This window comes from Malus sylvestris, chromosome 17, assembly GCF_916048215.2.
Source record: "Malus sylvestris chromosome 17, drMalSylv7.2, whole genome shotgun sequence".
Classification (NCBI taxonomy): domain Eukaryota; kingdom Viridiplantae; phylum Streptophyta; class Magnoliopsida; order Rosales; family Rosaceae; genus Malus; species Malus sylvestris.
The window spans coordinates 1,331,745-1,356,608 of NC_062276.1; the positions used below are offsets into that span (position 1 = coordinate 1,331,745).

At 38.5% G+C, this 24,864-nt stretch overlaps 5 protein-coding genes across 8 annotated transcripts; 1 reads left to right on the plus strand and 4 right to left on the minus strand.

The window, feature by feature from the left end:
* Positions 1-112: 112 nt before the first annotated feature.
* Positions 113-1,765, minus strand: LOC126611034 (pre-rRNA-processing protein esf2-like). Its single transcript, XM_050279209.1, has 6 exons — positions 1,388-1,765; positions 1,220-1,287; positions 1,002-1,091; positions 784-914; positions 471-623; positions 113-323 (listed from the first exon to the last, which is right to left on the minus strand). The coding sequence occupies exons 1-6, from the start codon at positions 1,621-1,623 to the stop codon at positions 306-308; spliced, it is 696 nt and encodes a 231-aa protein (XP_050135166.1). The 5' UTR covers positions 1,624-1,765; the 3' UTR covers positions 113-305.
* Positions 1,766-2,419: 654 nt separating this feature from the next.
* Positions 2,420-6,108, minus strand: LOC126611033 (pentatricopeptide repeat-containing protein At4g35850, mitochondrial-like). The gene is made up of 12 exons (XM_050279207.1): positions 5,930-6,108; positions 5,558-5,859; positions 5,400-5,465; positions 5,044-5,141; positions 4,825-4,942; positions 4,531-4,737; positions 4,004-4,080; positions 3,770-3,863; positions 3,437-3,502; positions 3,253-3,330; positions 3,016-3,117; positions 2,420-2,881 (listed from the first exon to the last, which is right to left on the minus strand). Exons 1-12 carry the CDS (start codon positions 5,952-5,954, stop codon positions 2,783-2,785), a joined length of 1,332 nt encoding a protein of 443 aa, XP_050135164.1. The 5' UTR covers positions 5,955-6,108; the 3' UTR covers positions 2,420-2,782.
* A 1,664-nt stretch (positions 6,109-7,772) lies between these two features.
* On the minus strand, positions 7,773-8,807 carry LOC126610741 (uncharacterized). Its single transcript, XM_050278859.1, has one exon. The coding sequence runs from the start codon at positions 8,461-8,463 to the stop codon at positions 8,020-8,022; it is 444 nt and encodes a 147-aa protein (XP_050134816.1). The 5' UTR covers positions 8,464-8,807; the 3' UTR covers positions 7,773-8,019.
* Positions 8,808-10,032: 1,225 nt separating this feature from the next.
* On the minus strand, positions 10,033-14,231 carry LOC126610739 (E3 ubiquitin-protein ligase RGLG2). Of its 4 annotated transcripts, none has more exons than XM_050278858.1 (12): positions 13,858-14,231; positions 12,845-13,218; positions 12,646-12,730; positions 12,414-12,554; positions 12,211-12,321; positions 12,023-12,120; positions 11,500-11,579; positions 11,300-11,405; positions 11,064-11,191; positions 10,744-10,966; positions 10,596-10,652; positions 10,033-10,510 (listed from the first exon to the last, which is right to left on the minus strand). In XM_050278858.1, the coding sequence occupies exons 2-12, from the start codon at positions 13,124-13,126 to the stop codon at positions 10,430-10,432; spliced, it is 1,392 nt and encodes a 463-aa protein (XP_050134815.1). In that variant the 5' UTR covers positions 13,127-13,218; positions 13,858-14,231; the 3' UTR covers positions 10,033-10,429. The 4 variants fall into 4 exon arrangements, with proteins under 4 accessions (XP_050134815.1, XP_050134812.1, XP_050134813.1 ...); XM_050278855.1 differs by having other exon boundaries at positions 12,845-13,275; XM_050278856.1 differs by having other exon boundaries at positions 12,845-13,275; positions 13,405-14,231.
* A 6,748-nt stretch (positions 14,232-20,979) lies between these two features.
* Positions 20,980-24,546, plus strand: LOC126610995 (probable methyltransferase PMT9). The gene is made up of 8 exons (XM_050279184.1): positions 20,980-21,372; positions 21,834-21,998; positions 22,083-22,265; positions 22,562-23,156; positions 23,248-23,360; positions 23,458-23,678; positions 23,783-24,116; positions 24,271-24,546. Exons 1-7 carry the CDS (start codon positions 21,112-21,114, stop codon positions 24,096-24,098), a joined length of 1,854 nt encoding a protein of 617 aa, XP_050135141.1. The 5' UTR covers positions 20,980-21,111; the 3' UTR covers positions 24,099-24,116; positions 24,271-24,546.
* Positions 24,547-24,864: the final 318 nt, after the last annotated feature.

Below are 24,864 nucleotides of genomic sequence, written 5' to 3' on the forward strand. Positions count from 1 at the left end.
CGGTATTTGTACCTTAAAATTGCCTTGTTGATTAGTCGTTTCGACCTTGAAAGGATTAGCTCCTAAAATGTTTGAAATGTTGAGGAGAGTTTTCCAACTCAAGGCTCAAGCGGAAACATAAATCGTATGTGTTAATCACGTAGAACTCGAAAAGTTTCGAATCGAAACCTTACAATCCAAGAAACAATGCAAAGAGAACAAGATTCAACCATAAAAGATCCGTTATATGATTCGACTCCAAATGATGTCCTACAAGTTTACAGCTCCTCCAGTTGAGGTATGCCAATCCATGAAAATTTTGAGCACTATGAATCGCCAAATACCTGCAAACGGATCACGAAGTAACATACAGTAGTCAACCAACAGATAACATACGGTAGTCAACCAAGAAAATACGTATTATACGAGCAAGTATTAAGCGACGGATCAATAAATAACATACGGTAGTCAACCAAAAACACGATGCTTACCGATGACAGTACATCTTTAGAGAGCCGAGGTTTGGTTTTTGCATCATTATTTGCTACAGGTTTCTTCTGTCGGAACCGGCGAATTACCTGATGTTCCGGCTGGCTACTAGGGAGATCGGGATTGCCGCCTGAATCTTCTTCGATCCTTTGCCTCTGTTAGAGAAGATGAAACCGATTATGTGCAACGGACTAGCTATAGAGACTTAGAGAGAAGGTAAAATGTCAATACAAATTGGTGACAGCTGCAATAAACATATTCCTCTCCTACTTTTTCCATCAAATGAACCCTCTGCTTAGGATATAAGAAAAGTACCTTCATCAATCTTTCATCTATGGCACTCAAAGCACGGGACTTCTCAACTTTAGTGAGATAGAAATCACGCTCCTTCTTAGCAGCAGAAATTTCTAAAGCTAGTTTTTGCTCCCGAGTGGCTTTCTTGTAAGCTGCAATCAAACATTGCCGAATCAAGAACCAAGTAACGATAACGAAGCACAATGACAAACAAAAACCCAATCGTTAAGAGCCCGTACCAATCTCTTCGGTAAGATTATCCCACTTGAATTTACTCAAATACTTGATGTTCCAAAGATCATAGTAGAAAGATGATCTCTTCTTCCCACCTAAACATAACAAAACAACCACACAGTAGAAATGTTTCTGAGAAGAACAACGGGAACACGCGCGTCGATAAAACAAGCTGTAAGAAGTTTAATCCTCTAACAAAAGATTGTAATTTTCACATAATTACCTATCTGTTCACCATTTAACATATTGGCAACTCTCTTAGCAACCCTTTTGTCAGAAAATTCAACCCACCTGCATTTGCAAATAATTAGCGATTCTACGACATACCCATCTGAAAAATCAGATTTTTAATCGAATGAAGAAAAGCAGTTTAATGCTTTTTAAGACATACCCTTCTGAAAAATTTTGCCTCTGAAATTTACCAGCTTTGATTTGAACGTGACCAGAAGAATCTTGGGGTGCAAGATAAAGCCTCTGTATCTCTCCGTACTGAGAGAGCATCTGGCGAAGCGTCGACGGATCCATGCGCGGCGGAATCCGACCCAAGTAGCAAACCCCTCGCTGCTTCTCATCCTCCCCGCCTTCCTTCATCGATTTCTTCCTCTTGTTCTTTCTTTCGATTTCCATTCCCAATTTCCCACCCTAATTCCGTTCCCTTAAATCCTAATACGCCGAAGAAGAGTGCGGCGATTCGACGGCGGTGGAGCTCTTGCTCTGCTGCTCGGTCTCTGGGACTGTAACTCTCTCTCTCTATCTTCCTAAGACGGCTTCTTCTTTACGAGCTTACACTTGACACGCACCGTTTTGTGTTTCTCATTTATTTGATTGGGCTTTTACTGTTTTCCCGAAGGGCCCAAACGATAAGGTCAGGCTTTGCTCAAGGGGCCCAAAACATAAGGTTGGGGCTTAGCTCAAGGGATGAAAGTGAAACCGTGTGCTTCTAAGGAAACTATAACGCAATTTTACTAATTTACGTATTATAATATGAACGAAAGATGGTTGCTATTAGATCTGACATTTTGAACTTGTCATGTTAATATTAGTATTTTGATGGATGCTTAACGGATCGTGTCGCTAACGGGTGAACCCGTTAACAACTTGTTAAATAACGGGTCACTTTGGATCAATCTGTTAGCACCTGTTAACACCGTTAGCATCCGTTAGTTGAGGATGTTTTAATAATTTCAGTAAAGTCTTAACAACAAAAAATAGACTCTATGCAAAAATAATAATAATAATAATAATTGTTAACGAGTGAAACGGATGACCTGCTAGCTTAACGGGTTGGGTTCAGATGACCCGTTAGCTTAATGGATCGGGTTCGGATGACCCGTTAACTTGACGGATCAGATTAAACCCGACCCAAAATCGATAAACCCGACCCGTTTACAGGTCCAATTGCTATGCTTTTTTACCCCCGATATGTTACAAAGCTAAAGTGTGGATAACATTAACATATAAATGCATGTGTATTGTAACACATATCACTACTGGTAGTGTGGTCGCCACACCGAAAAATAGCTCGAATTCGTAGTTTCAAAACTTCAAAGAGAATTGAGCTTAACATTGCAGGAGGAAAAAATTTCATTATTCACACCACCCTTCAAGCATCCAGAAAAAAATTAACGATTAAACTTCAAAACGCGATGTACCCCGGCGTTTGGTAACCCTGAGCGTTCGATACCAGGACAAAACGATGCCTCGTTTCCTTTGAAACAACATTAATGTCACTAAAACAGTGAAAGTCCACGAAACAACTGCTCCTCGGAGCAACTTTCGTCATTGTTTACCTAATAGGTCGTCCAGGCCCCCTTCTGTCGCGAAGGTCATTGTAAGTCTTCGTAACATGTTGCAGTCGTGGATCATCTTCAGGAATCTCACGTTTCTGCCATTTCAGAAACAGAAACGAAGGAAAAATTTGTCAAAAACACGACAAAGATGGCGCATTGAGTCCAATTACTAGGATTTTTTGTTAGTCAGAGATGTACAAACTAATAAATCAGAAGGCCAGAGACTCACTTTTAAGCCCTTGTAATATGCTTCTACGGAAAGAAATTGCGGAACTATTTTACGTGCATCCATCAGGTCCCATATATAGTTGGCAACGCTATAACCTCCGGTCTGCAAAAAAGAACACGAAAGATTTATAGCAAGACAACCAAAACTAATGCAAAATACAGAGACCCAGAACAGGTGAAGAATTCTGTCATTCTTTATAGCAATATAGCAACTAGAGATAACTCTTAAGTTGCGCACCTCGTCACCAGCAGCTGCAAGGAGAAGATCACTCCCCATTTTCGGACTCAAGAAAAAGCTCCGGGAGTTCATATTCACCTACATTGGAACATGAAAATCATAAAATGATTTTGACTGAAGCCATGATTTGAAATATCAAAAACTTGATTTAAGAATTAGAAGTCGTGCAATAGACCAACCATACCAGTGTTTCTTCGGCAATTTTCATTCCCTTGGGAGTATATCCAATCATGGCCCCCTCCACAAGCGTCTACAGAAACATAGTTTGCGTAAATTAGGGTATACATCTGAATGATAAAAAGACTAAGAACACATTAAGTGAACAATATATTAGTTTTGTTTGTCAGAAATGCTAAAACAAAGCATCAGAACACAATAAGTTATGATAAGAAAAGACTAAGAACAAACAGAAGCTAGCCAGACAACACAAAATCAAAGGAACAGTGTCTATATATGAGGAAAGAAAGTGATGTTTCATGAGTCATGACACGAAAATTGTGTTTGTTGCCTAACGCACCGTATATAGTTCTACTACAGGAGGCTTTCCTGACTTCATATAGTCTTCAAAAGTTTGAACACCACGGTCAATGTCCCCTGAGTGTAGATAACACCTGAATAAAAAAAATTAGCAGTGAAGACAAAACGGACACAGAATGAATTGAGGTTATATTAATGCACGAGCAAGACAATGCCATCTTACTAAAACACGTAGTGCATTCTGATCAAAATTTTGTAATAAAAAGTTACTTACCTCATTATTTGCAACACAATAAATAAATCAGGAACTTTTCCGTCCTTTGCTAGCATCTCCCGAAGAGCTTCCATCACCTAGCATAATTAACAGAAGTGAAGACATAAGAATAAACTTTTATGGCAAAGGGAAAAGAGAAGGGAATCTTATTAAGTAACTTAATTTATGATGGTATTTTTTATCTGTAAACTCAAAAATACTTGCAATAAGTGATAAAAGAGGCTAGTTTCAAACCATACGGTAATTCTTCATATTTTGATTTGCTACATGATAAAAGAAGATAACTAAATAATGCTAGGGAGTATGAATCATGAGAGGCAACAAGCTTTGTCATAAAACTTAAAAACCATTTAGTGCAACATCCATGCATAGAGTGTTATATTGTCATGCATGGATATGGGTATTGCCCGATAACAAAAGAGTGAAAGTACAATATCAATAAACCAAGAAAAGAACCAGAAGCAAACAAAATACACATGGTTTTTTTGGTGGCGTTAAGCTGAGATAATCGAGATGTGAGATATTACCTCTACATTCCGGAGGTCTGCGCAAGCATTGAACGCAGCATGATACACTGTTAGTTGCCTATTCAGAAACCCACCCCTATGAGAATATTCAGCTGTTGGCATATTATACAACTCTTCTTCCGTTACACCCATCATCACATTTTCAGCAGTCATACTTGATCCTTCAACTGATGACCACTCTTTTGACCGCTCAACAAACTCTATAATCTTTGTGCAAAAGGAGAATATAAGAGAACTTTGAACAGAAACAAAATGAAAGAATACTAAGCAGAGGGGAAACGATTAAATATTTACTTTGGTGCCGAAGTCATCTGGTAAAGGGGTCTTGTTCCTAAGTGCAGTTACAAGTCCAGCGTAGCAGAACCTGTTTAGTCCAAGACCAGCAGCAGTCATGTCACGGACAATTGCATACCTGCATCAACAACGCAATGCACATTAACCGCAGGAGGAAAAATTAACCATTGGAACAACGAAACAAGCACGGAAAGCCAGAGCATAAAAGAAGCAGCATACACTCGATCTAATCGGCCAGTAGCTGCACACGCATTGAGCAGACACATGTAGGTCTGTACCTTGGGTGACACTTCATAGTTCTTCATGTCTTCCAGAATCTATTAAAATATATCACATCAAGACATACCCACATTCCCTTGTTAATGATCAGAAGGGCTAATAAACAGCGAAAATCCTAAAGCACATCACTTTATGGCATACAATAACCAAAAGGAAATCAATTTGAGGACCAGATATCGGTTAACAATCCAACAGAATTTAGCGGGTTGGATCTAAGCCGCTTAAAATGCAATGTATACTATGCATCGATGTTCAATATAGCAGTAATCTTATAAGTAGGCAGTAAAAAGCCGCACCTGAATCGCTTGATCAGAGTGCTTGCACTTCCCACACAGTGTGATCAGAATGTTGTACATATTAACCTGCGACAACCCAATCGAATCAACATCCAAACACTCGCATTTCCGATATAACGAAACGAAAACGCTGATACAAATTTAAACAAATGACATACATCAGGGGCCAAGCCCATGGATTTCATCTGGTCAGCGAAGAAGAAAGCGTCCTGCAAGCTCGACCCTTTGAGGGTGCCCAGTATGAGCGACCGGAAGGTGTCCTGATCGGGCTGGACGCCGTCGAGCATCATATCCTCGTACGCATCCCTCAGCAGGAAATGCTTCCTCTGAGCGGTGAGGGAATTGAAGACGCTGTTATACTCCGACAAGTTGTTGGCGTAGTTCCTCTTCGCGTATTCCTCCGTCTTCACCGCCGCGAAGTACCGCCGTCCCAGGGCTCGCAGCGCCGGCCGACACTGACCTGCAGCAGCGTGATTTAGTATTAACATTCAAATCTTAAGGTCTCTGGCTATGGAGGAGATGGACTGTACCAGTAATGGATTGAAGGAGTCTCATCGTTTGCTGTTTCTGACTCGCTGTGTGACTCGGTGAGTGAGTAAGTGAGCGAGCGAGACGAGTTACTCTGTTTCTAAAACCCCCCAAGTGCGCAAACCCTCTTCCCTTTCCGCCTCCGCCGTTTCTTTCGTTCGCTGGCTTCAACAGCTAAACGCACCGTTTTTCATGCGACTTTTGCGACTTGGGATTCTTATGGACTACATTGAAATGGGCCTGTGTATTAGAGCTCCTTATGTTGTCGTGGTCTATGTATGAAGCCCAAATGCGGAGCTCAAATTAAGCCCGTTTGGTAGTTGGGACTGGACACAATTAGGGTTTGGTTCCGTTCAGTGCCTAAATCATCAATAATGACGTTTTTATACAACGATATATTTACACTAAACCGTTGATAATCATTTTATCAAATTGATACTAACCAAATACCATTGGTTTAGATCTTAAACTACCTAAAAGAGAATTCGAATTTTAGTGCAGAGTATGAATCATGCGCTCATCTCATTAGCTCGCCTCATCAAAACCTAGCCATTGAATGGCCAGATCTTTCTTTCTCTTGAATAGTTCAGATTTTTTAATCCGCTGACTACGGATGCAGAGATCTAGAGAAGATCTCAATTCTTAATAGATATAGGTTTATTTACGAATTGATTGATGAACTTCAACATTGTCATTACTCATTGCCCTACATAGGTAGCAGTAAGCATATATTTATTTATAGGCCATAACATGCAACTCCCTGCTGCCAAATCCCTTTCATATTTATTTGTGTTTGGTACAAACTCCAAAGTATACAAACAGTGCATGTGCATAATAAAATCTTGATTGTTTTGATTCATTTAATCGAAGAGTTGGTTGTGATTAAAGGAAAAGGATCCTAGCCGGATTCTTTTATTGGGATCTAGAGAATTCATCAATCATGATCGTTTATCGTATATTGTGCGATTAGAAATCATTTAAAATTGAATATAAATAGTATCTAACGAAAATTGATCGCACGATTTATGATGAACGGCCGTAATTGATGCATCCCCCGAATCCTTACAAAGAGTATCCGGCGAGGATCCTTTTCCGTGATTAAATCCCAATTGCAAATTGCGAAGTGCCAATGTCCCATCTTACCGAGAAATTTAAGAGTGTGCCAAGAAATTTAACAGTGCACCGAGAAATTTAACAGAGTTAGTTGTGATTAAATCCCAATTGCAAATTGTGAAGTGCCAATGTCCCAATTGCAAATTTCTTCATTTTGTCCTATAATATTAAGGGTAATATTAGGGAGATCAAAATTTTAAATCAACTTATGTAAACCAAATAATGTGGTTGTTGATGATTTGATTATTAATTAAGTATTGATTAACGTGCTTATTTCTTGTTAATAACACATCATTTATTTTGCAAATTTGATTTAAAAATTTGATATCGCTAACATTATCCTAATATTAAAGGAACTTACATAATCACTTGTTTAATGAATTTTTCGTGTGATAATCTTTGTATTTAACCATTAATAATTAGTTTATGTAAATTGGCAGAAATCTTTTGGTATACCAAGAATACAAGGCAGTACACGACTTGTTATAATATAAGTGAAAAAGATATTAAAAATATAACTATATCGCCTATAAAAATTTCTCGTAAATTGGTGAGAGTCATTTCCCTTAGAGGACCCTCAAAAATTCAATTGATACTAACTTATATGTATAATCCAAGTGATCAGATAAACACAATATTCTAAATTAAGTAGGATACGATTCAAATTTAAATAGGATTAAAGGAGCGAGCACACTCTTTTTATTAACTAGCATAACTCAAATTTGCATAATATGTTGGAATTTGGTTGTATTATTAAGTGCTTATGAGCGTTATGCATAAAAACAACCAATATTTGGGACAAAAAAAAAGCTAAAAAAACCTATCAATATTAAAAACAATGCCGACCCTAATGGAGTGCAGGTGGTGCCACTATCGATTCTGAAGGGATTAGCGCACAAGCCCCAACCTACGCCCCAATTTTAATTTAAAGAACACAAATATAATATAACAAGTACTCTTTGATGTATGACCGGATGGATTAGGCAATGTTGTTGCTTGGGAGGGCATAGGGTTTGTTGAATTGAAGGGAGTGATGAGTAGGAGTGCCCTTGTTGTGAAGGGCCTTCAACGAGGAAGGGTTGATCTGCAAGAACAAATAGTTTCCAGCAAAAAGATCACCAAAGTGTGACTGCCCTTCTTTAAATCTCCTCACCACCTTTGCATACAGAGCAGAAACCACCTTCACCTTCCTCCTCAAGAACAGCAACCTCCTCAGGCTCGGAACTTTGAGCTTGAACGATCTCCTCCGAATGTGAGCCCTTCTGAACGATCTGAACCTGCACCAACTAGTAGTAGCTTTGTTTGTCCTTGATCTCACCACCACTCGGTTCTTTTCGAAATCGAACTCGTCTTCGTCGAGATCGTCGTCATGTATGAGTCTTTGGTAAGCAGGGAGCTTGGTGGAAGAAGAAGATGAGGTCATTGGAGAAAACTTCAAATGTTGTTTGGATTTGGATAGGAATTGTGAGGGATATGAGGTAATGGTGTTTGTGTTGAGTAGTTGGTTTCTTTCTTTGGGTTAGGGATAATAATGTGATGGACAAAGAAATAGGTGGTTCGAAGAATGCATTCAATGAAAAAACAAAGTGGTCAGTTATTTTGAATTTGCATCCTCTTCCGACGTCATTGTTCAGAGCCTAAGAACCAAGAAATTTGGACCGTTAAATAAAAAGAAAGAGAGATTCGGGGCCTTGGCTTGTGTAAGATGGGTAGCAGAATAAATTAATGGGACCGTCAGATTTCCTGCTCCTTAACCGCAAGGTAGTGAAATCCATGGAGGATCTTTGGCCAATTATTTTTTGGTAGCAAACAAGCAAAGCATTTAAGGTGGTGAGGTGAAGTTAATGCTATAACTAATACCAACCCTTTCATGTATTGGTATAGCGTGTAAATTCACTCAAATTATAATACACGTCAAGTACAACAAAATTTTCTTCTAGGGTTATTCCACAGGTGTAATCAGTGAGAAGAAGCTTAGCAGTTCAACTAGAGAAGCGACCAGTTGGTTCACTCAACCTCGACCTAGCACCACACGTTCCCCACGTCTGGAAGGATTCAATGCCCAATAACTGACTCGTCCCGGAATTACGTTATTAGGGCCGACCGACTCAGAAATGGTCGTCATTGTACTCTGGTGCACATCATATCAAATTTATGTCCTAACTGATATTTCGTTCACTCATGTTATAACGTTAATACTTATATTATAGTTTGTAACACGTAAATTAGTAACAACGATAACACAAGGCATCATCATATACAGATAAAGACAACCCAACTTTAACAACACTCGTGTCACCGATTTGAAGAAACGTGACACCTCATCTACTCTTTCTCTTTCAAGCTTCAATCCACCACCGATGGAGATAGAAAATGACCATACCAAAGACATGAACCCCTTATTTCCACAACTTAGTCATACGTGTCAACTACCAACTACCAGCAAAAATTTTTTTTCCTTTTTCTTTTATGAAAAAAATAATAATAAATTTGCCTCAAACAATTGTATACAATCCTTGAGCCACGAGTGAGTAAAATTATAAATCCTCGCTTGGTGGATCGACCTGAACAGAATTAGACTAGACATTGAGTATTGGGGCAAAGATCGGAATTTGAGTCATATACCTTTTGACCCATGTCTAAGTTGATTCAATTTGTACTATTCAGGCCGATTCCGCGGACCTAATCAAGAGAAATTTCGGTATAGATGCCCAACAAGCCGTTTGAAAACTTCTCACAAAAGTATAGCAACAACCTATGTCGATTTTGGCGGACCGTGCTACCCCTTGGTGAACTGTATTTTGATCCTACTCAACTCCACAGTAGTCCGATAGGTGTGAGAACTCTCCTAGTTATACAACTCTACCGAAGTCTCTCTCTCTCTCTGATTAGTTCCGATCGATACATGAAACTTTAACAGCGAGCCTTACTCAATTATTTGAATTTTTGCTTATCCAGAGAAATTTTGCAGTATGTTAGAAACACAGTCCCGTACATGCAATTAGTTGAATCCATTTGTTCAAGTTTCCAATCAATTGTTTTACCACACTTAATGTATCAAACCGTGTTCCCAACACATAGAAAATCTCTATCCATCCACAAGAAAGTCCACCTACGTGAAAAAAAAACAAGACCGGCATCTACAGAGCAGCAGTCAAATTACAAAACTGTAGAGACGGCAGCACTTCACTTCTTTTTCAAACAACCAAAAAAACATCACCAGAATATTCACTCACATCTGGATCATCATCATCATATGCCGGATTCAACCAATTACCAAACCTAGTAACTTCCTGACCACCTAAAGCAATGGATTACAAAGAATGTGATTGAAAAAATAAACAAATACACACAATGTCGGCCAACTCCGGCATGAAAGCACGTCGTCGTTAATACAGTTTTATCCGGGTTTGGATTGCGCTTCGGCATATTGGGCACGACTGAAGATCTTGTCCGCATTCGCAACATGTCTGCACCGAAAACATAACACTAAGAACACGGTACTAAAAATATGATCGTCTCAACTCATCTTGAAACTATAGTTCAAAAATGTACCTGATGCCCGCAACCAAAGGCCATGTCTTTCGGATTCGTAAGGCAAATGGGGCAAACCTGTTCAACACCATATAAAATTTTAACCCACGAGAGCGCTACAAACCCATCAAAACAGTATTTAGAGGTGGCTGCTGAGAAGTTTGCATACCTGGTTATCATAGGAAGAACTGGGAGCAGGTGGAGCTGTACCAACGGAACTGCTGTCTCCATAATAAGGAGGAACACTTGGCTCGTAACTGGTATGGGAAGGTTTCGTGAAAGATGGCGAACTGAAACTGGTAGCACGGGAAGTTTTTGAGCTGCTGAACGATGACGCTCCATACACAGGAGGGGGGAGAGGAACCCTCTGGGGAATATCGCCCTTCCGACCACTGTCCATTTCAAGAAGAAGAAATTTAGTAAAAAAATTACGTAAACACAGGTTTTCAAAAAGGGTTTAGAGATGAGAAATAAGGACTGCATTGTTACCCCAATATATTGAGCTCTATTGTTGCTTTATACTGAGCAGGAATTTCCATCAAGGCTGCTAGAGCAAATTCCGTCTCCTTTCTTGACGGTGGCACATTCTTTGACATAATTTGCGTAAAATTCACAAACTACAAACAACAAAACAAATGTGCTTCCGATTAAGTATTTTCCAATGGTCATAAACAAAGGATCATGAGTCACATAAACAAAATTGTATTATTATGCTGAGAACTTACTTGGAAATTATCAAATGCCCGAGCAGGAATATTGTCATCAAATTCCTTCATCATGTCCCAGGGCCCATCTCCAACACCAACTAGAATAATTGATAGAGGGAGCTTACTGTGATAAAATAAGCGTAGAAGATAAATAAGGGCCGGTCAAAAAACAACATATATTTAGAGAAAGAGGAAGGGGGGTTGGGGGAATATCACACCTTGCAGCAACAATGGCATTAACCGTGTTCTGTTCCTGAGGGCTCAGCCTGCCATTCTCAGTATCAACGCTTCTAGTGACCTAAGACAAAACCATCACAGTACGTCAAAAAAAAAAAGAAAAAAGAAGGGAAACTTGGGATTACAATAGAATATTTCCACTTGCAAGCCATCGTAAAACAGGACACAGGAGAGCAAGATAAGGAAAGCTCGTTAAACAACTTATGATCTAAGAAGTAGCTAGTGCAGCCACCAGTAACAGATCTAAAGAAGATGCTATTATTATTGCATAACCCGCATGTCTGACCGACCTCTTAACTGATAAAGTTTTTCATGATTCATTTAGAGCAGTGACCATTAGTGTGTTTTGAAACTAAAAATACGAAGCCCACTCCTGAACTGTGCCAGACTCTAAAACCAAAAGGCAAAGAATTTTGTGTAGATGAAACAAGATTATAGCATGGGCGCATGTCTGACCCTCTAATTGCATACTTCACTAAGTACAACAAGAATAAGGCAAGTTACCTGGCCATCTGCAATTATCAACAGGACATGGTATTGGCCAGCACTCTCCTCAACGATGGTCATGGCCTGTTCAATTACAGGTGCAAATGAAGTCGGTCCTGCCAAACATGATAATAATGTAAGATGACTGATTAGATGATATAAATGACCACGTCAAGAAATAAGTACTTGGGAAGCAAGAGTTAAACCTGCAAGCCGTAGCTTGGGAACAATTTCCTTGTAGCGAGTCAATACTTCCTCAAATCCATTGCAATATCTATCATCATAGAAACTAAACACATCTTGATCATGAGTTGTCGCTGCAAAATGAAAAAGTAATGATTAATATTCCATGTTTGAAAGAACAAAATCTTAGACAAACAAATCGACATTATTATGAATAAAACCTTACCATCCCCAAAGCCGAAACAGGGAATGAGATTATCCTCATCAAAAGCAGCCAAGGTTTTTCCAATAATGGATATCGCATGTTCGTAGGGATTTGGCCCATTCCCAATGTGATGCAAGCTTTTTCGGTTAAATGACCTCGCACCTGTTTACACAACCAATTTCTGTATCTTCCACATCAACAACTACAACTTACACTAAATTAATATATGAGATTAGATATTAAAGCGCTTAACCTGTCCATTCATTGCTCTTTGTGAAATCAATACCAACGATAAGATTGGAAGACTCGAGACCAGCACGCGCAAGAGCCTCTGTCACCTGAATACAAGTACAGTTGAGTCAACGTAATTAAAAATCGTAGGCAATTAACAAAACTTCAACCAAAAACAGGGAAGCTTGCAGAAGTTTCTGCCGCTGCAGCGACAATCTTACTTCCTCCAGGGAATGGTAATTATCAGCAATTCTGGAATATCTCCTATCAAACGTCTTCTCCTGAGCCCGAGGGGCCGCAGGAGCACTATACACGGGAGCATAGTAAGGCTGTGCTGATTGATAGGATTCCTGGGGTGGTGGTGGATAACTCTGACTTCCTTGACCATATGGCGGTTGAGCATATGACGTTGATTGACCTCCAGGATACCCGCCCCATGAGGAGCTCGAACGAGAAGATGAATTCTGCCTATAGCTCCCCTCTTTTGAACTTCTCCCACCCATTAACTCAAGTCGGAAGAAAACCCCAAAATCTAAAAGGAATCCTCTTTCCCTTCCTTCACAATGCAATCAACCAAACGACTCGAAATCCACACCTACAAAGCAGCCACAACAAAACCCAGAAAACAAAAACTTGGAACTCCAATCAGCACCTACAAAGCAGCCAAAAAAACCCAGAAAAACGAAAACTTTGGATTCAAAATCCGCACTTACAAGGCAGCCAAAACAAAACCCAGAAAACGAAAACTTTGAAATCAATCCCGGCGGGCGTATATATATACCAAGAAACAGAATGCGGAATAGGTAAGGATTGGGAAGTCTCTAAGAAAGTTCGTATCCAGTTTTGCAAATCTGAAGGGGTTCTGGAAGGCTCCAGGAAACGAAGTTGGACACGACTCGGTCGTGCAAAATCGAATTCACAACCGACTCAAACGAAAGAGCCCTACTCTGCTAAGTTTTCTACGTTTGCCGAAATTAGGCGCCTAGTGTCGGCTTCCACCGCAAGCCACAATAATGTCAAAAAGGAAACATTTTTAATTTCTCACCCACCAACCCAAAAACTCCCCAAATCAAAACGTATCGACTTCAATCACTTATCACAATCCAAAAACAGAAATTCATAAATTCTCAAAATTTAAATCTAAAATACAAGAACAAGAGGGAAATACCGAACCGTCCTCAGGAGAATCAGAGCGACATTGTCGAACACACTTAGAGATCTCGATCGTACGTACCTGAAGAAGATGGAGGGCTCTGAAACATGGCGAGCAGTCGCCAATGGAAGACTTGCAGTGGTGAGAGAGAGAGAGAGAGAGACTGAGTTGGTTTAATTAGTAGATTAATGGGGTGTTGGTGGATCTAATTATTGGATTATAAAATATGATTAGAAAAGTGGGAAGCTTTATCTCTACTTTTCTGGGTTCTCTTTTGAATATTTGAATATTCGAGAAATCGGAACCAGAGGAAAATCGGGGGCTGGGCACATGGAAGTTTCGCCGAAGTGGGTACCGCAATAATGGCCGTTACTGTTTTTGGATTCGGTTTTTTGAAAACGGAAAATGGAAAGCTTTTCGGGTTCTGTTTTTGAAAAAACCTGTGATTTGAGAGTGCGTTTGGTACGTGGGACGGGACGGGACAGAACGGGACGAGGCGTTCCGTCCCGCGTTTGGTGCGCCAAAAATGGGTGGAACGGGCTGTTCCACGGGACAGATTTTGGGTGTTTTTGCGTTCCACCTCCCCCCCCTGGAACGGGTTTGTTCCACGTCTGTGGAACACAATGTTTTACCATTTTAAGACAAATATACCCCATGTTTTTTTCAAAAATTACACCTTCGTTCCGTCCCGTCCCGTCCCGTTCCGTCCCGTCCCGTCCCGTCTGCGTACCAAACGCACAGTCCACGGAAAGGATGTGGATGATGATGAATTGCGTGGTTTTGTTTGTGGCTGTGACTGTGACCTCACATCCTCAAAAAGGATAATGTTTTCGTTTTGGTGCGTGCCGTCTTGTCTATTCAGTTGTGATTAACGTGTATCGTTCTGCCTATCATGTCAAAATTGAAATCATTTTATATCGTATGTTTGTTAGAAAAAATGAATGATTGTGACAACAATTAACATACTTTAATAAATAGGATTTTATCACAAATAATTTCTGAAATTAACTCTTATCATCAAGATAATCTATGAAATTGAAAATCAATCAATGTAGTTCTTGTAAATAAGTGTGGTAAATCAATGTAGTCATTATATTACAATTCTGTTAAAATTTATGTTAAGTGCTGATGTGGCACATAAATGGGCCCCATAAGTTTTTTTTTCTCACAAATGGTTCTTGAAATTGGCCCACGACATCAAAATGATCCCTGAAATTGACCCGTGACATTAAAATGGTTCCTGAAATTGAAAATTGATCAATGTAGTCCCACAAGTAAGTGTCTCAAATCAATATAGTTATTCTGTCACGATTCTGTCAAAAATTCTGTTATATAATTATGTGACACATAAATGGGTCACACAAGTCTAATTAAATTTTAAAAAAAATTACAAATAGGCTTAATAATTTAATAGTTAATAAAAAAAATTGTCAATCCAAAAATTCAATCCTGCAATCACCTCCGACCGATCCCAGTCTACATTTCTTTACCTCATTCGCTCTATTTCTCTACCTCATTCGCTCTATATTCTCTAAAAAATCTCAATACATCCATTTTTACACACTTCAACACCCTTCACCGAATTGAACCTAGATCAAGATCACCTTTGGTGATAGCTTGGTCCATTGGCAACGACTACTGGGACATCACTGTTAACATTTAGGCAATCAACATCCTCACAACCTTAATTTTGTAGAGCTTGTTCGGCACTTCTCTGATGGTCTGGTGACGCAAAGAACAATGAGGTCTACCTCGAGATAATGAGATTATAATCGAGATGCGTCCATTGTTGGTTGAAAACTATTTCCACACTGTGAAAGCCCGTCCCGAATTATTGTTATCGATGGCGTGAAATGTTTAATTTGCCCTTGGACGTTGAGTACGTTAGTGGTGTTGTGGCTTGAGTTTGGGTTTTAAACTAATTTAGTTAGTTCCTAAGTTTTTTTGGAACTTAAAGTTGTTGGTTTTGGTTGTGATTAGTGACCCAAAACTGGACCACACATTCACACTCACACATCCAAACTCCCGTTGACCTTCTCTCTCTTCCCTCTCTCGGATTTCCTTCCATTTCCGTACAACCGTACAGACAACCTTCAAACCTTCACTTCTAGTCACGGATCGAGGTTTTGGAAGCTATCTTTGTGTTTCTTGTAAGTCCAGGCACTCATCTATACCTTTGGTTGGACGTGAAACCCTCGAAAACCCGAGAACCCAAGAACCCCGATTTTGTGTATTGTTTATGCACTCGTGATTTTGAAGTTTTCATGGAGTTTTAAGGTTATAGGAAGCCTTAAAACATCTTCACGAAACTCGGGGAATAAAGTTGGAGTGTTTTGGACGTCAAGAAGTCCCAGTTCATGAGTTTCAAATTTTGGCCAGATTATTGAGGGTTCTCCGGTGAGATTCCGTGGATTTTAGGGCTTGAAAGTGTTTTCGGCGATCGCAGCGGTGGTCAGCGCCGAACTCCGACGAACCAAGGAAGAATGAGAATAATATTCCGTCAAAGTTGACGGAATATTCTGACGCCGTCAGTTATTTCGCATATAGGTGAGACCTATCCTGAGGACGAGCGCCATCAATCGAGGTTCGGGGGTTACTACCCTTCGACATATCAATGAGTGGGCTTTTGGTTTTCAGTATATACCTATATACTTGATTTTTACCATAAAATAAATTTGAATGAAATTACGTTTTGCATTGCCATACAAAGTATATACCTATTTTAATTATGCATTGGTAGTTGCATATATTTATGATTGGTGTTGCAGATGCACAGGTAAGTTCATAAATTAAAGATATGAGGTTGCTTCAGTTATGTGAGATATGATGTGATGTATTGAGAGCTCATAAACCTGCACCTTGGTGTTAGTGCTCCCGCCCAGAGTTAGGGCACAGTCCTTCACGTGATGTTCACCTCCTGCACCATATGCTCACCTTGGATCCAAGTTAGGTGCACAGACTTGTCATATACCACTTTAGGTGGTTCTGACTTGTAGGTGACCCGCGATCATTCGTACAGCCTTTACGTGATCATAGCACTAGATCATATTTACTTTACACCTAATCTTGTCGTACATAACACTTTAGGTGGTTCCGACTCGTGTGCATGATTTGATTTGATATGATTAAGATTGGTTATGAGCTATATACTTAGCAGTGCAGATTGAGTTAGAGGGATTTGGCTGATGCGATATTTGATATTGATATATTTTGTTTGGATTACTTATAGCATTCCACTGAGATACTTTGGCATGATATACTTCTATGGAATTTCATCTTGAGTATGATTTATGATACAGCTTATAATAATAATAATTATTTTCTAGGAAATTATACAGGTTTTACGGCGAGGGGTTAGAACTTTTGAGAAATGAAATGAAATGATTTTGAAAAACTTTTTTTTTTGCCCATTCACACTTTCTGTTTTGCGCCCTTCCAGGTTTTAGATAGAAGTGTTTTAGTGGATCACGAGGACTTCGACAGTGGTTCTGACAGAACATCATAAATGTAGGATCACCGTTGAGTGTTGTATAATTAGCATTTGTCCTGTTTGACCGCATCTAAAATATTTATGCTCTGGTGGTGTATTTCACACTCAATCTTGCACTAGCACTCTATCTTAGCTAGTACTCTAGTTGATTTGGTTTTCGTTTATTCGTAATTCCCTTATATATCTATTGTTTCCACACTATGCATATGGCTACGTCACCCTCACGTGACGGCCATCATGCCATGATTTAGGTCGGGGTGTGTCACACACACCCTCTTAGGCCTTGGTTAAATCTTGTGCCTTTGAGAATTTATGGAAAGGATCTCTCTTCGGAGCAGGCTGTACTATAAGAAAAAAAATACTCCATTGTACAAAAAGGTATTCAGATAACTTTTTAATTAATTATTAAACCACGCATTAACACATAACAACTTTTTTTTTAGAATTATGGTGGAATGATCATAATGATTTGTGACATGTATTTTCAATTACTACATTGATTGATTTTCAATTTCAGAGACCATATTAATGGTGTGGGTGAATTTCAGGGACTATCTTGATGATGTGGGTCAATTTCAATAACCATTTGTAATAAAAATTTGTAAATCTTGTAAGGCCTATTTATGTGCCACATCAGCTCTTAAACAAAATTTTTAACATAATTGTGACGGAATGACTAGATTGATTTGCGACGCATATTTTTAGAAACTGTATTTATTGATTTTTAATTTCAAAGATCATCTTAATGGTAAGGTACAATTTCAAATACCATTTATGATAAAACCCTTTAATAAATTGACTCAATTGAATGAGAATATAAACCAACTAAATTCTGCATTTATACCTTTCGAATACGTTGATCATGGGTGTCTGGATTAGTAGATAGAACTATACGTATTTTTAATATACAAAATTTATAATCAAAATTGTTTATGTTCTTAATCGTTCTTTAAAGATTCTATGTGCGAAAAAACAAATCAGATAAATATAATTTAGTTATCTGTGTGTACAAAATAAGTGGACGCTTGTCATGCTTATCATGTAAATGTTAGTTGCTACCAAAATAAACGAAATCTAACTTAATTGAATTTTTATGCAATTAAATAGGAAATGATGATTAAGAAATACGGTAATAAAATGAACGATTGCAATTACAAAATTTGTGTGAGAAACATACATTAATTGCAAGTTGGTGGACAAGGTGGTCCAGTCACGAGAAAGACTAACATGGAACAAGTTCATTGTTACTAAAGAATTCTAGTTCATTAAGACGATATCATGTTTATAATTTTCTCTAAATAATCAAGTATTTATAAACCCAAGTTGTGACGATAGCCTATTTCATAAAAGTCTCTCTCATAAGCCCTTAAAATAAAAGGAAAAGTAATGAAAATGATTTAAAATTTTTGAGTTTTAAGTTTGAAAACTGTGAGTTTTAATGAATATGACAAAAAAGGTGGCGTAAGTGAATGGTACCAATATTGACTTTTTAAAGTAAAAATATGATTTTTTAATTTAAATAAACAGTACCGGAAGTGTTTCGTTAAAACTTCATAAAATAAATGCAAATATTTTCAAATAAACGCACTCACGATGTGGACACAAGTATTTTCTTAAATTTGTATCATTCCGTCAACACCGTCTTTTTCCTTTGGAACCCAAACGGAAAATCCTTCCATCAGATTTTTGTGCGTCAAGGACGGACACAGTCACGGCGAATTGTCAAAGACGGACGGCCAGGGCAAATTGAAAAAGACTTTAATATTTTTGTGTTAGGCATTTAAAAGGACTTTAACCATTTTCTTTTATTTTTTATGATAATATTTTATTTTACAGGAAAAAGACTTTTGCAATATTAATAATTTTAATTGTAATGACTTGTATTGTCGTATAAGAATCGATGTTGATCGGAAATAACTTATAAGAAGACATCATAGGGTGCTGACATGAGGGGATGAATAAATGTGGTTTACCACTAATTGTTCTTATAAAAAAAAAAAAAAAATAAATAAATAAATAACACAACTTGTAACACTGAATAAAATTATAGTTGACTTTTATGGATAACTATCTATCTTTTAACAATGCATTCAAAATCACATCTAGTGGCTCATAAAATTTAAGTTAAAAAATAAATAAATAAAACATTAAAACATGAAACAATTTTCTTCAAAAATTTCTTTGATCCGCCAATTTTTTTTAAAATTTGTTATCAAATGATCTTTGTTAAATTAAATGTTAGATTTGAACGTCGTCAGGGTTCGAACGCACACCGTGGTACAAGAGCAATACTCTTATCCAACATTATGGTAGATGACCACTTGCATTGATCCGACAGTTTAAAATTAAGAGAGTATATTTTACATTGTTGTATAAACCGAGTTTATTGTCGTAGATGAATGAGGATCCACTCCATATCCTCTAATCTCGTACATTCATCGTACATCGTGCGATCATAAATTATTGTAAATTTTTTTAATTTAAAATTGACAAAAAACTGGCCGCATCATACACGATGAATGAACGTGATTGGAGGATCCTCGAGATACTCACAAAGATAATCCTCAGAGGATCCACATACGTTGTGAACAATCTCCTGTGGGCTTTGGGGCCACAGAATGGGCCTCACACAACACAACGTCTCCAAATATGGCCCAAAAAACCAATGGAATTCTGAAGCAGGCCCGTCTTATCAGCTGCACACAAGATATTTTCTAATGTTTATAGAATACAGAGTGATACGACACATGTTATTACGTAATTGAATATTTTTTTAAAAATATCTCCACTCATATAATTGTATATAACATATGTATCGGTATTACAAAGATGCTGACAAATCTCTCGCTGCACCCGCAATTCACCTCAGTGGACCCTATAAACCCAAAATTCAATTACACCCAAGTCACACATGATTCTCCCCTCTATCAAATGACCTTATTAACCCCAAAGATTCCCATCCAAACAGGAAAAGTTATAACATACCCCTGAATTATTGGTTTTGCTGTATTTGCCTTCTAGATTATTTTAAGTTTTCTTCAGTGAAATTCTAGATTTTTAATTTAGTTATGAGTTCCTTAACTTTTTATTTGTGCCGGTATTTGTTTTGATTTTATTTCACATTTATTTATTTTTTTTGGACTAATTGAAAATTGCACTTTATTTATGACTACAATCAAACAAGATCACAAATTACAAAGTAACGAAATTGAATACCTCCAGTTTTTTCTTTAGCATCACGAACTCAAACTTTATGGGCATAATTGAATTAAAAGTTGGGAATGCAAAGTAAAATAAGTTTAAAAGTTTAGGCAATATTACTAATTTAAACTACATATTAATATAACCATCTTTATCAACCAAAATAAGATAAAAAAACTATTTAGTCTTTCAGCACAACAAAAAAGTTAAGAACAATAACATAATTTTACATAACAAACTTTTGCTGTATTTTTTTGTTTAAGTCTCACGTGATTTTAACATCTCTAATTTAAAAATAAAAAGAAAAAACCTCTCTCACTCCCTCCTCACCCTTACGTTATCTCTCATTCGCTTCCTCTCAACTTCAATTAAAAAATAAAAATAAAAATTTTCACAGACATATACTAATTTTTTAAAATAAACAAATAGAAGGGTACTTTAGGTATATCAAAGTCATGTACTTGATGCTCACGTAGTCTCGACCGCACTTTAGCATCTCCATCCCTTTCTCTCTCCCGCGAAAAGAGGGCCGCGTGAATCTCCGCTACGTCTACGCCGCTGCTCTCACTCTCTCTCTCTCCAGAAAAACTCGGGTCGGACCCATAGGCCTTGACGGCGAGCCCGAACCCGAATAGCGTCCGGAGATGAAGCTCAAGAGCGAGCTCAGTTCTTTCCCCACGGCGAACAAGCTGCTGAAGTTCGCTCTGATCGGTCTCATTGGGTGCCTGGGCTTGCTCTGTTTGTACTACGGGTGGTCTTTCGGGCCGGGCTCCCGGAGATCCGACGAGGAGGCTTCTGGGTCCGATGGAGTCGACCCGCTTTTCGGCGGGTTCGTTCTCCATCACGATTTGGATGATTTGCATGACGACCAGGAGCACAACTCTGAGGTCCCCAAAAGCTTGCCTGTAAGTAACGCAGCAATTAATGGTTTATTTGTTTTGGTGATTAGTGTAATTGTTGCTAATTAATCAAAGATTAATGCATATTTCAATCCAGTTGACTCTTTGTAGCAATTAAATTAAAACTGAATTACTTGTTAATTTGGGGTAACGGAAAGTTGCTCCTTTGTGACCAATTCGTGACCAAATAGTCACGGTTCGAGTCGTGAAAACAGTCTCTTTGTAAGGCAAAAGCAAGGCAGCGGATGATAGACGTTCCTCCTTGATCCTCGCAAAGTGGTGAGCCTTGTTGGCTTGGGGTCGCCCTTTATTTGGGAAGAAGAAATTGCCCTTTTGTATAACCGATTGTTTTATCTGGATCTTGTCGAATGCATTTATTTTTAATTCATAAATGTTAAACTTTTCGTTCCAAAATTAGTAGAATGTGCTCATTTTGCTCATGTTGATGGCTTTTCGTGTTTCTGCAGATATGCGATTTACGGTTTTCGGAGTTGATACCTTGTCTGGATAGAAACCTTATTTACCAACTGAGATTAAAGCCGAATTTGACGTTAATGGAGCATTACGAACGGCACTGCCCGCCTCCAGAGCGGCGTTATAATTGCTTGATACCGCCCCCACTTGGTTATAAGGTAGGTTGTCATTGCTTCTGTGGGTTTTACTTTGCTTGACTTCGCATAGTTTTGATTCCGACGAAATCGTTTCTAGAATTTCAGATACCTATAAGATGGCCGGCAAGTAGAGATGAAGTGTGGAAGGCCAACATTCCCCACACCCATCTTGCTCAAGAGAAATCAGATCAGAATTGGATGGTTGTGAATGGGGACAAGATCAATTTTCCGGGTGGCGGGACGCATTTCCATGATGGAGCTGATAAGTACATTGTTGCTCTTTCCAGGGTACTTAAACCTTGACTCACTTCTCAATTCCTATTTATATTTGTCTAATAGTATAAAAGGAATAGTAAGTAGAAAGGAAAAACGAAACCTTAGATTTAGATATTTGGCTGAATTAGGCTTGCACCAGTGAAGTTTGTTTCCTCATGTTTCACATAATGGGATTTTTGTTTTGAAATTTTTAATATATGCTGTTTCTTTTCATAGTTCAATTGCTTCACTGGTGAATAATGCCCTATAGATTGAAATAGCACAGCTCTTTTCTTTCATCTGTAATGGTATGCTTATTATTTGTGTAGATGCTTAAATTTCCTGGTGATAAATTCAACAATGGTGGAAATATCCGTAATGTTCTCGATGTGGGTTGTGGAGTTGCGAGTTTTGGGGCATATCTTCTTTCTCATGACGTCATAGCTCTGTCCCTTGCTCCAAATGATGTGCATGAGAATCAAATACAATTTGCACTAGAGAGGGGTATTCCCTCTACTCTTGGTATCTTGGGTACAAAAAGACTTACTTATCCAAGCAGATCATTTGAGCTGGCTCATTGCTCTCGGTGTCGAATAGATTGGCTTCAAAGAGATGGAATCCTGTTATTAGAGCTGGACAGATTACTAAGACCTGGAGGGTATTTTGTGTACACTTCTCCTGAAGCATATGCAAATGATCCGGAAAATCGGAGGATCTGGAATGCTATGTATGATCTTCTGAAAAGAATGTGCTGGAGAGTTGTAACAAAGAAAGAGCAGAGTGTTGTATGGGCCAAGCCACTGACTAATAGTTGTTACTTAAAGAGAGATTCTAGGACCCGGCCCCCTCTGTGCGATTCCAAGGATGACCCTGATGCAAGTTGGAATGTGAGTATGAAGGCGTGCATTTCTCGATACACTTCAAGTAAGTAGCATTGCTATACTTTTGTTGTTAATATTTTGGGCTTCCACCTCCTAATCTTACTATCTTATCATTTACTAAAATTGTAAAACAGAGATGCACAAGGAAAAAGGAAGTGGGCTAGCTCCTTGGCCACAGAGGCTTACCGCCGCACCGCCTCGGCTCGAAGAAATTGGTGTCAGTCCTGAAGAATTCCAAGAGGACACTGTAAGTTTCCTGTTTACAAGCTAACTGTTCACATTGATGTTTGCCTACTTACGTATATTGTTCTATTTAATGAGAGACGGAAATCCATGTGATGCAGAGCATATGGCACTTCAGAGTGATTGAGTACTGGAAGCAGATGAAGTCTGTCATACAGAAAAATTCAATTAGAAATGTCATGGATATGAACTCATACCTTGGTGGATTTGCTGCTGCCCTGAATGAAAAAGACGTCTGGGTGATGAATGTTGCTCCTGTCCATGTATCTGCCAGACTCAAGATCATCTATGATCGAGGCTTAATTGGAACTGTTCATGACTGGTATGCATTTTGATCCGATTATTCTCAGCAATTAAGTATTATAATATCCTTATACGTATTATTGGTCTGTAGTCAGTATATTCACACTCACTGTATTTGTATAGGTGTGAAGCATTTTCTACGTATCCACGTACATATGACCTTCTACATGCGTGGGAAGTATTCTCAGAGATTGATGAGCGGGGGTGCAGTACAGAGGATCTATTGATTGAAATGGATAGGATACTCAGACCAGATGGGTTTGCCATCATAAGAGACAAACCTGCTGTTATAAACTATATTCGAAAGTTTCTGACTGCCTTGAAATGGGATGGCTGGTTATCAGAAGTAGAACCACGTGTTGATGCTCTTTCCTCAAGGGATGAAGGAGTTTTGATTGCTAGAAAGAAGTTGTGGGACGAGGGGACTTCAGTAATGTGATTCTGCTTTGCTTTTCAGGTATATGACCTAATTTATGTGAGTTCTTCATTTCTAGTTATTACTGCATTTACGTATATTTTACGAAGAGTTCCATATGTATTGATATTTACTTGTTAATTTGTGCAAACTCTCACTTTGCGGAAATTTGACATTGTTTTTCTCCTCGTTCAAGATATATGCTAGATGCGGTATTGGTGCATAGCCCTGCCCGGTCGAAGAGAATGCATAGAAAGAGGAATGTCTTCAGTTACTGATCGAGGCCATGGTGCGCGTTGTTTTGTGAGAGTGTGATGGTAGCGGTACACAGGGATAGAGAGATAGATATGTAGTTAGAAAATGTGTGAAGTTATGGTAGGAGAAAGGTGCAACATCAATTGAAGAAAACTAGGAGCTGTTTTGTATTGGGATATATTATGGTAATTGGAAATTGGTTACATGAACTCAATAACTACACTCTTGTGCTGCGTCTTATGCAAGTTTCCTAAAAACTAGCATAACTTTGACGTACTGGTTACATGCAAGTTATTCTCGTATGTTTCATATCTTACATGCAAGTATGAAACTAATACGCGAATGTCAGGTATTCAAAATCAATCACGCAATGTTGTAGGGACAAGTTAAAACACATGGTTACATGTAAGTTCTTCTCGTATGTTTCATAACTTGTATGCAACCAGGATGCTAAGGTGGTGGTCTCTAAAACCAATTACAGGATGACACCTGAACAAGTTCAAATACATGACAATGCTTTGATAGACTCGGGATA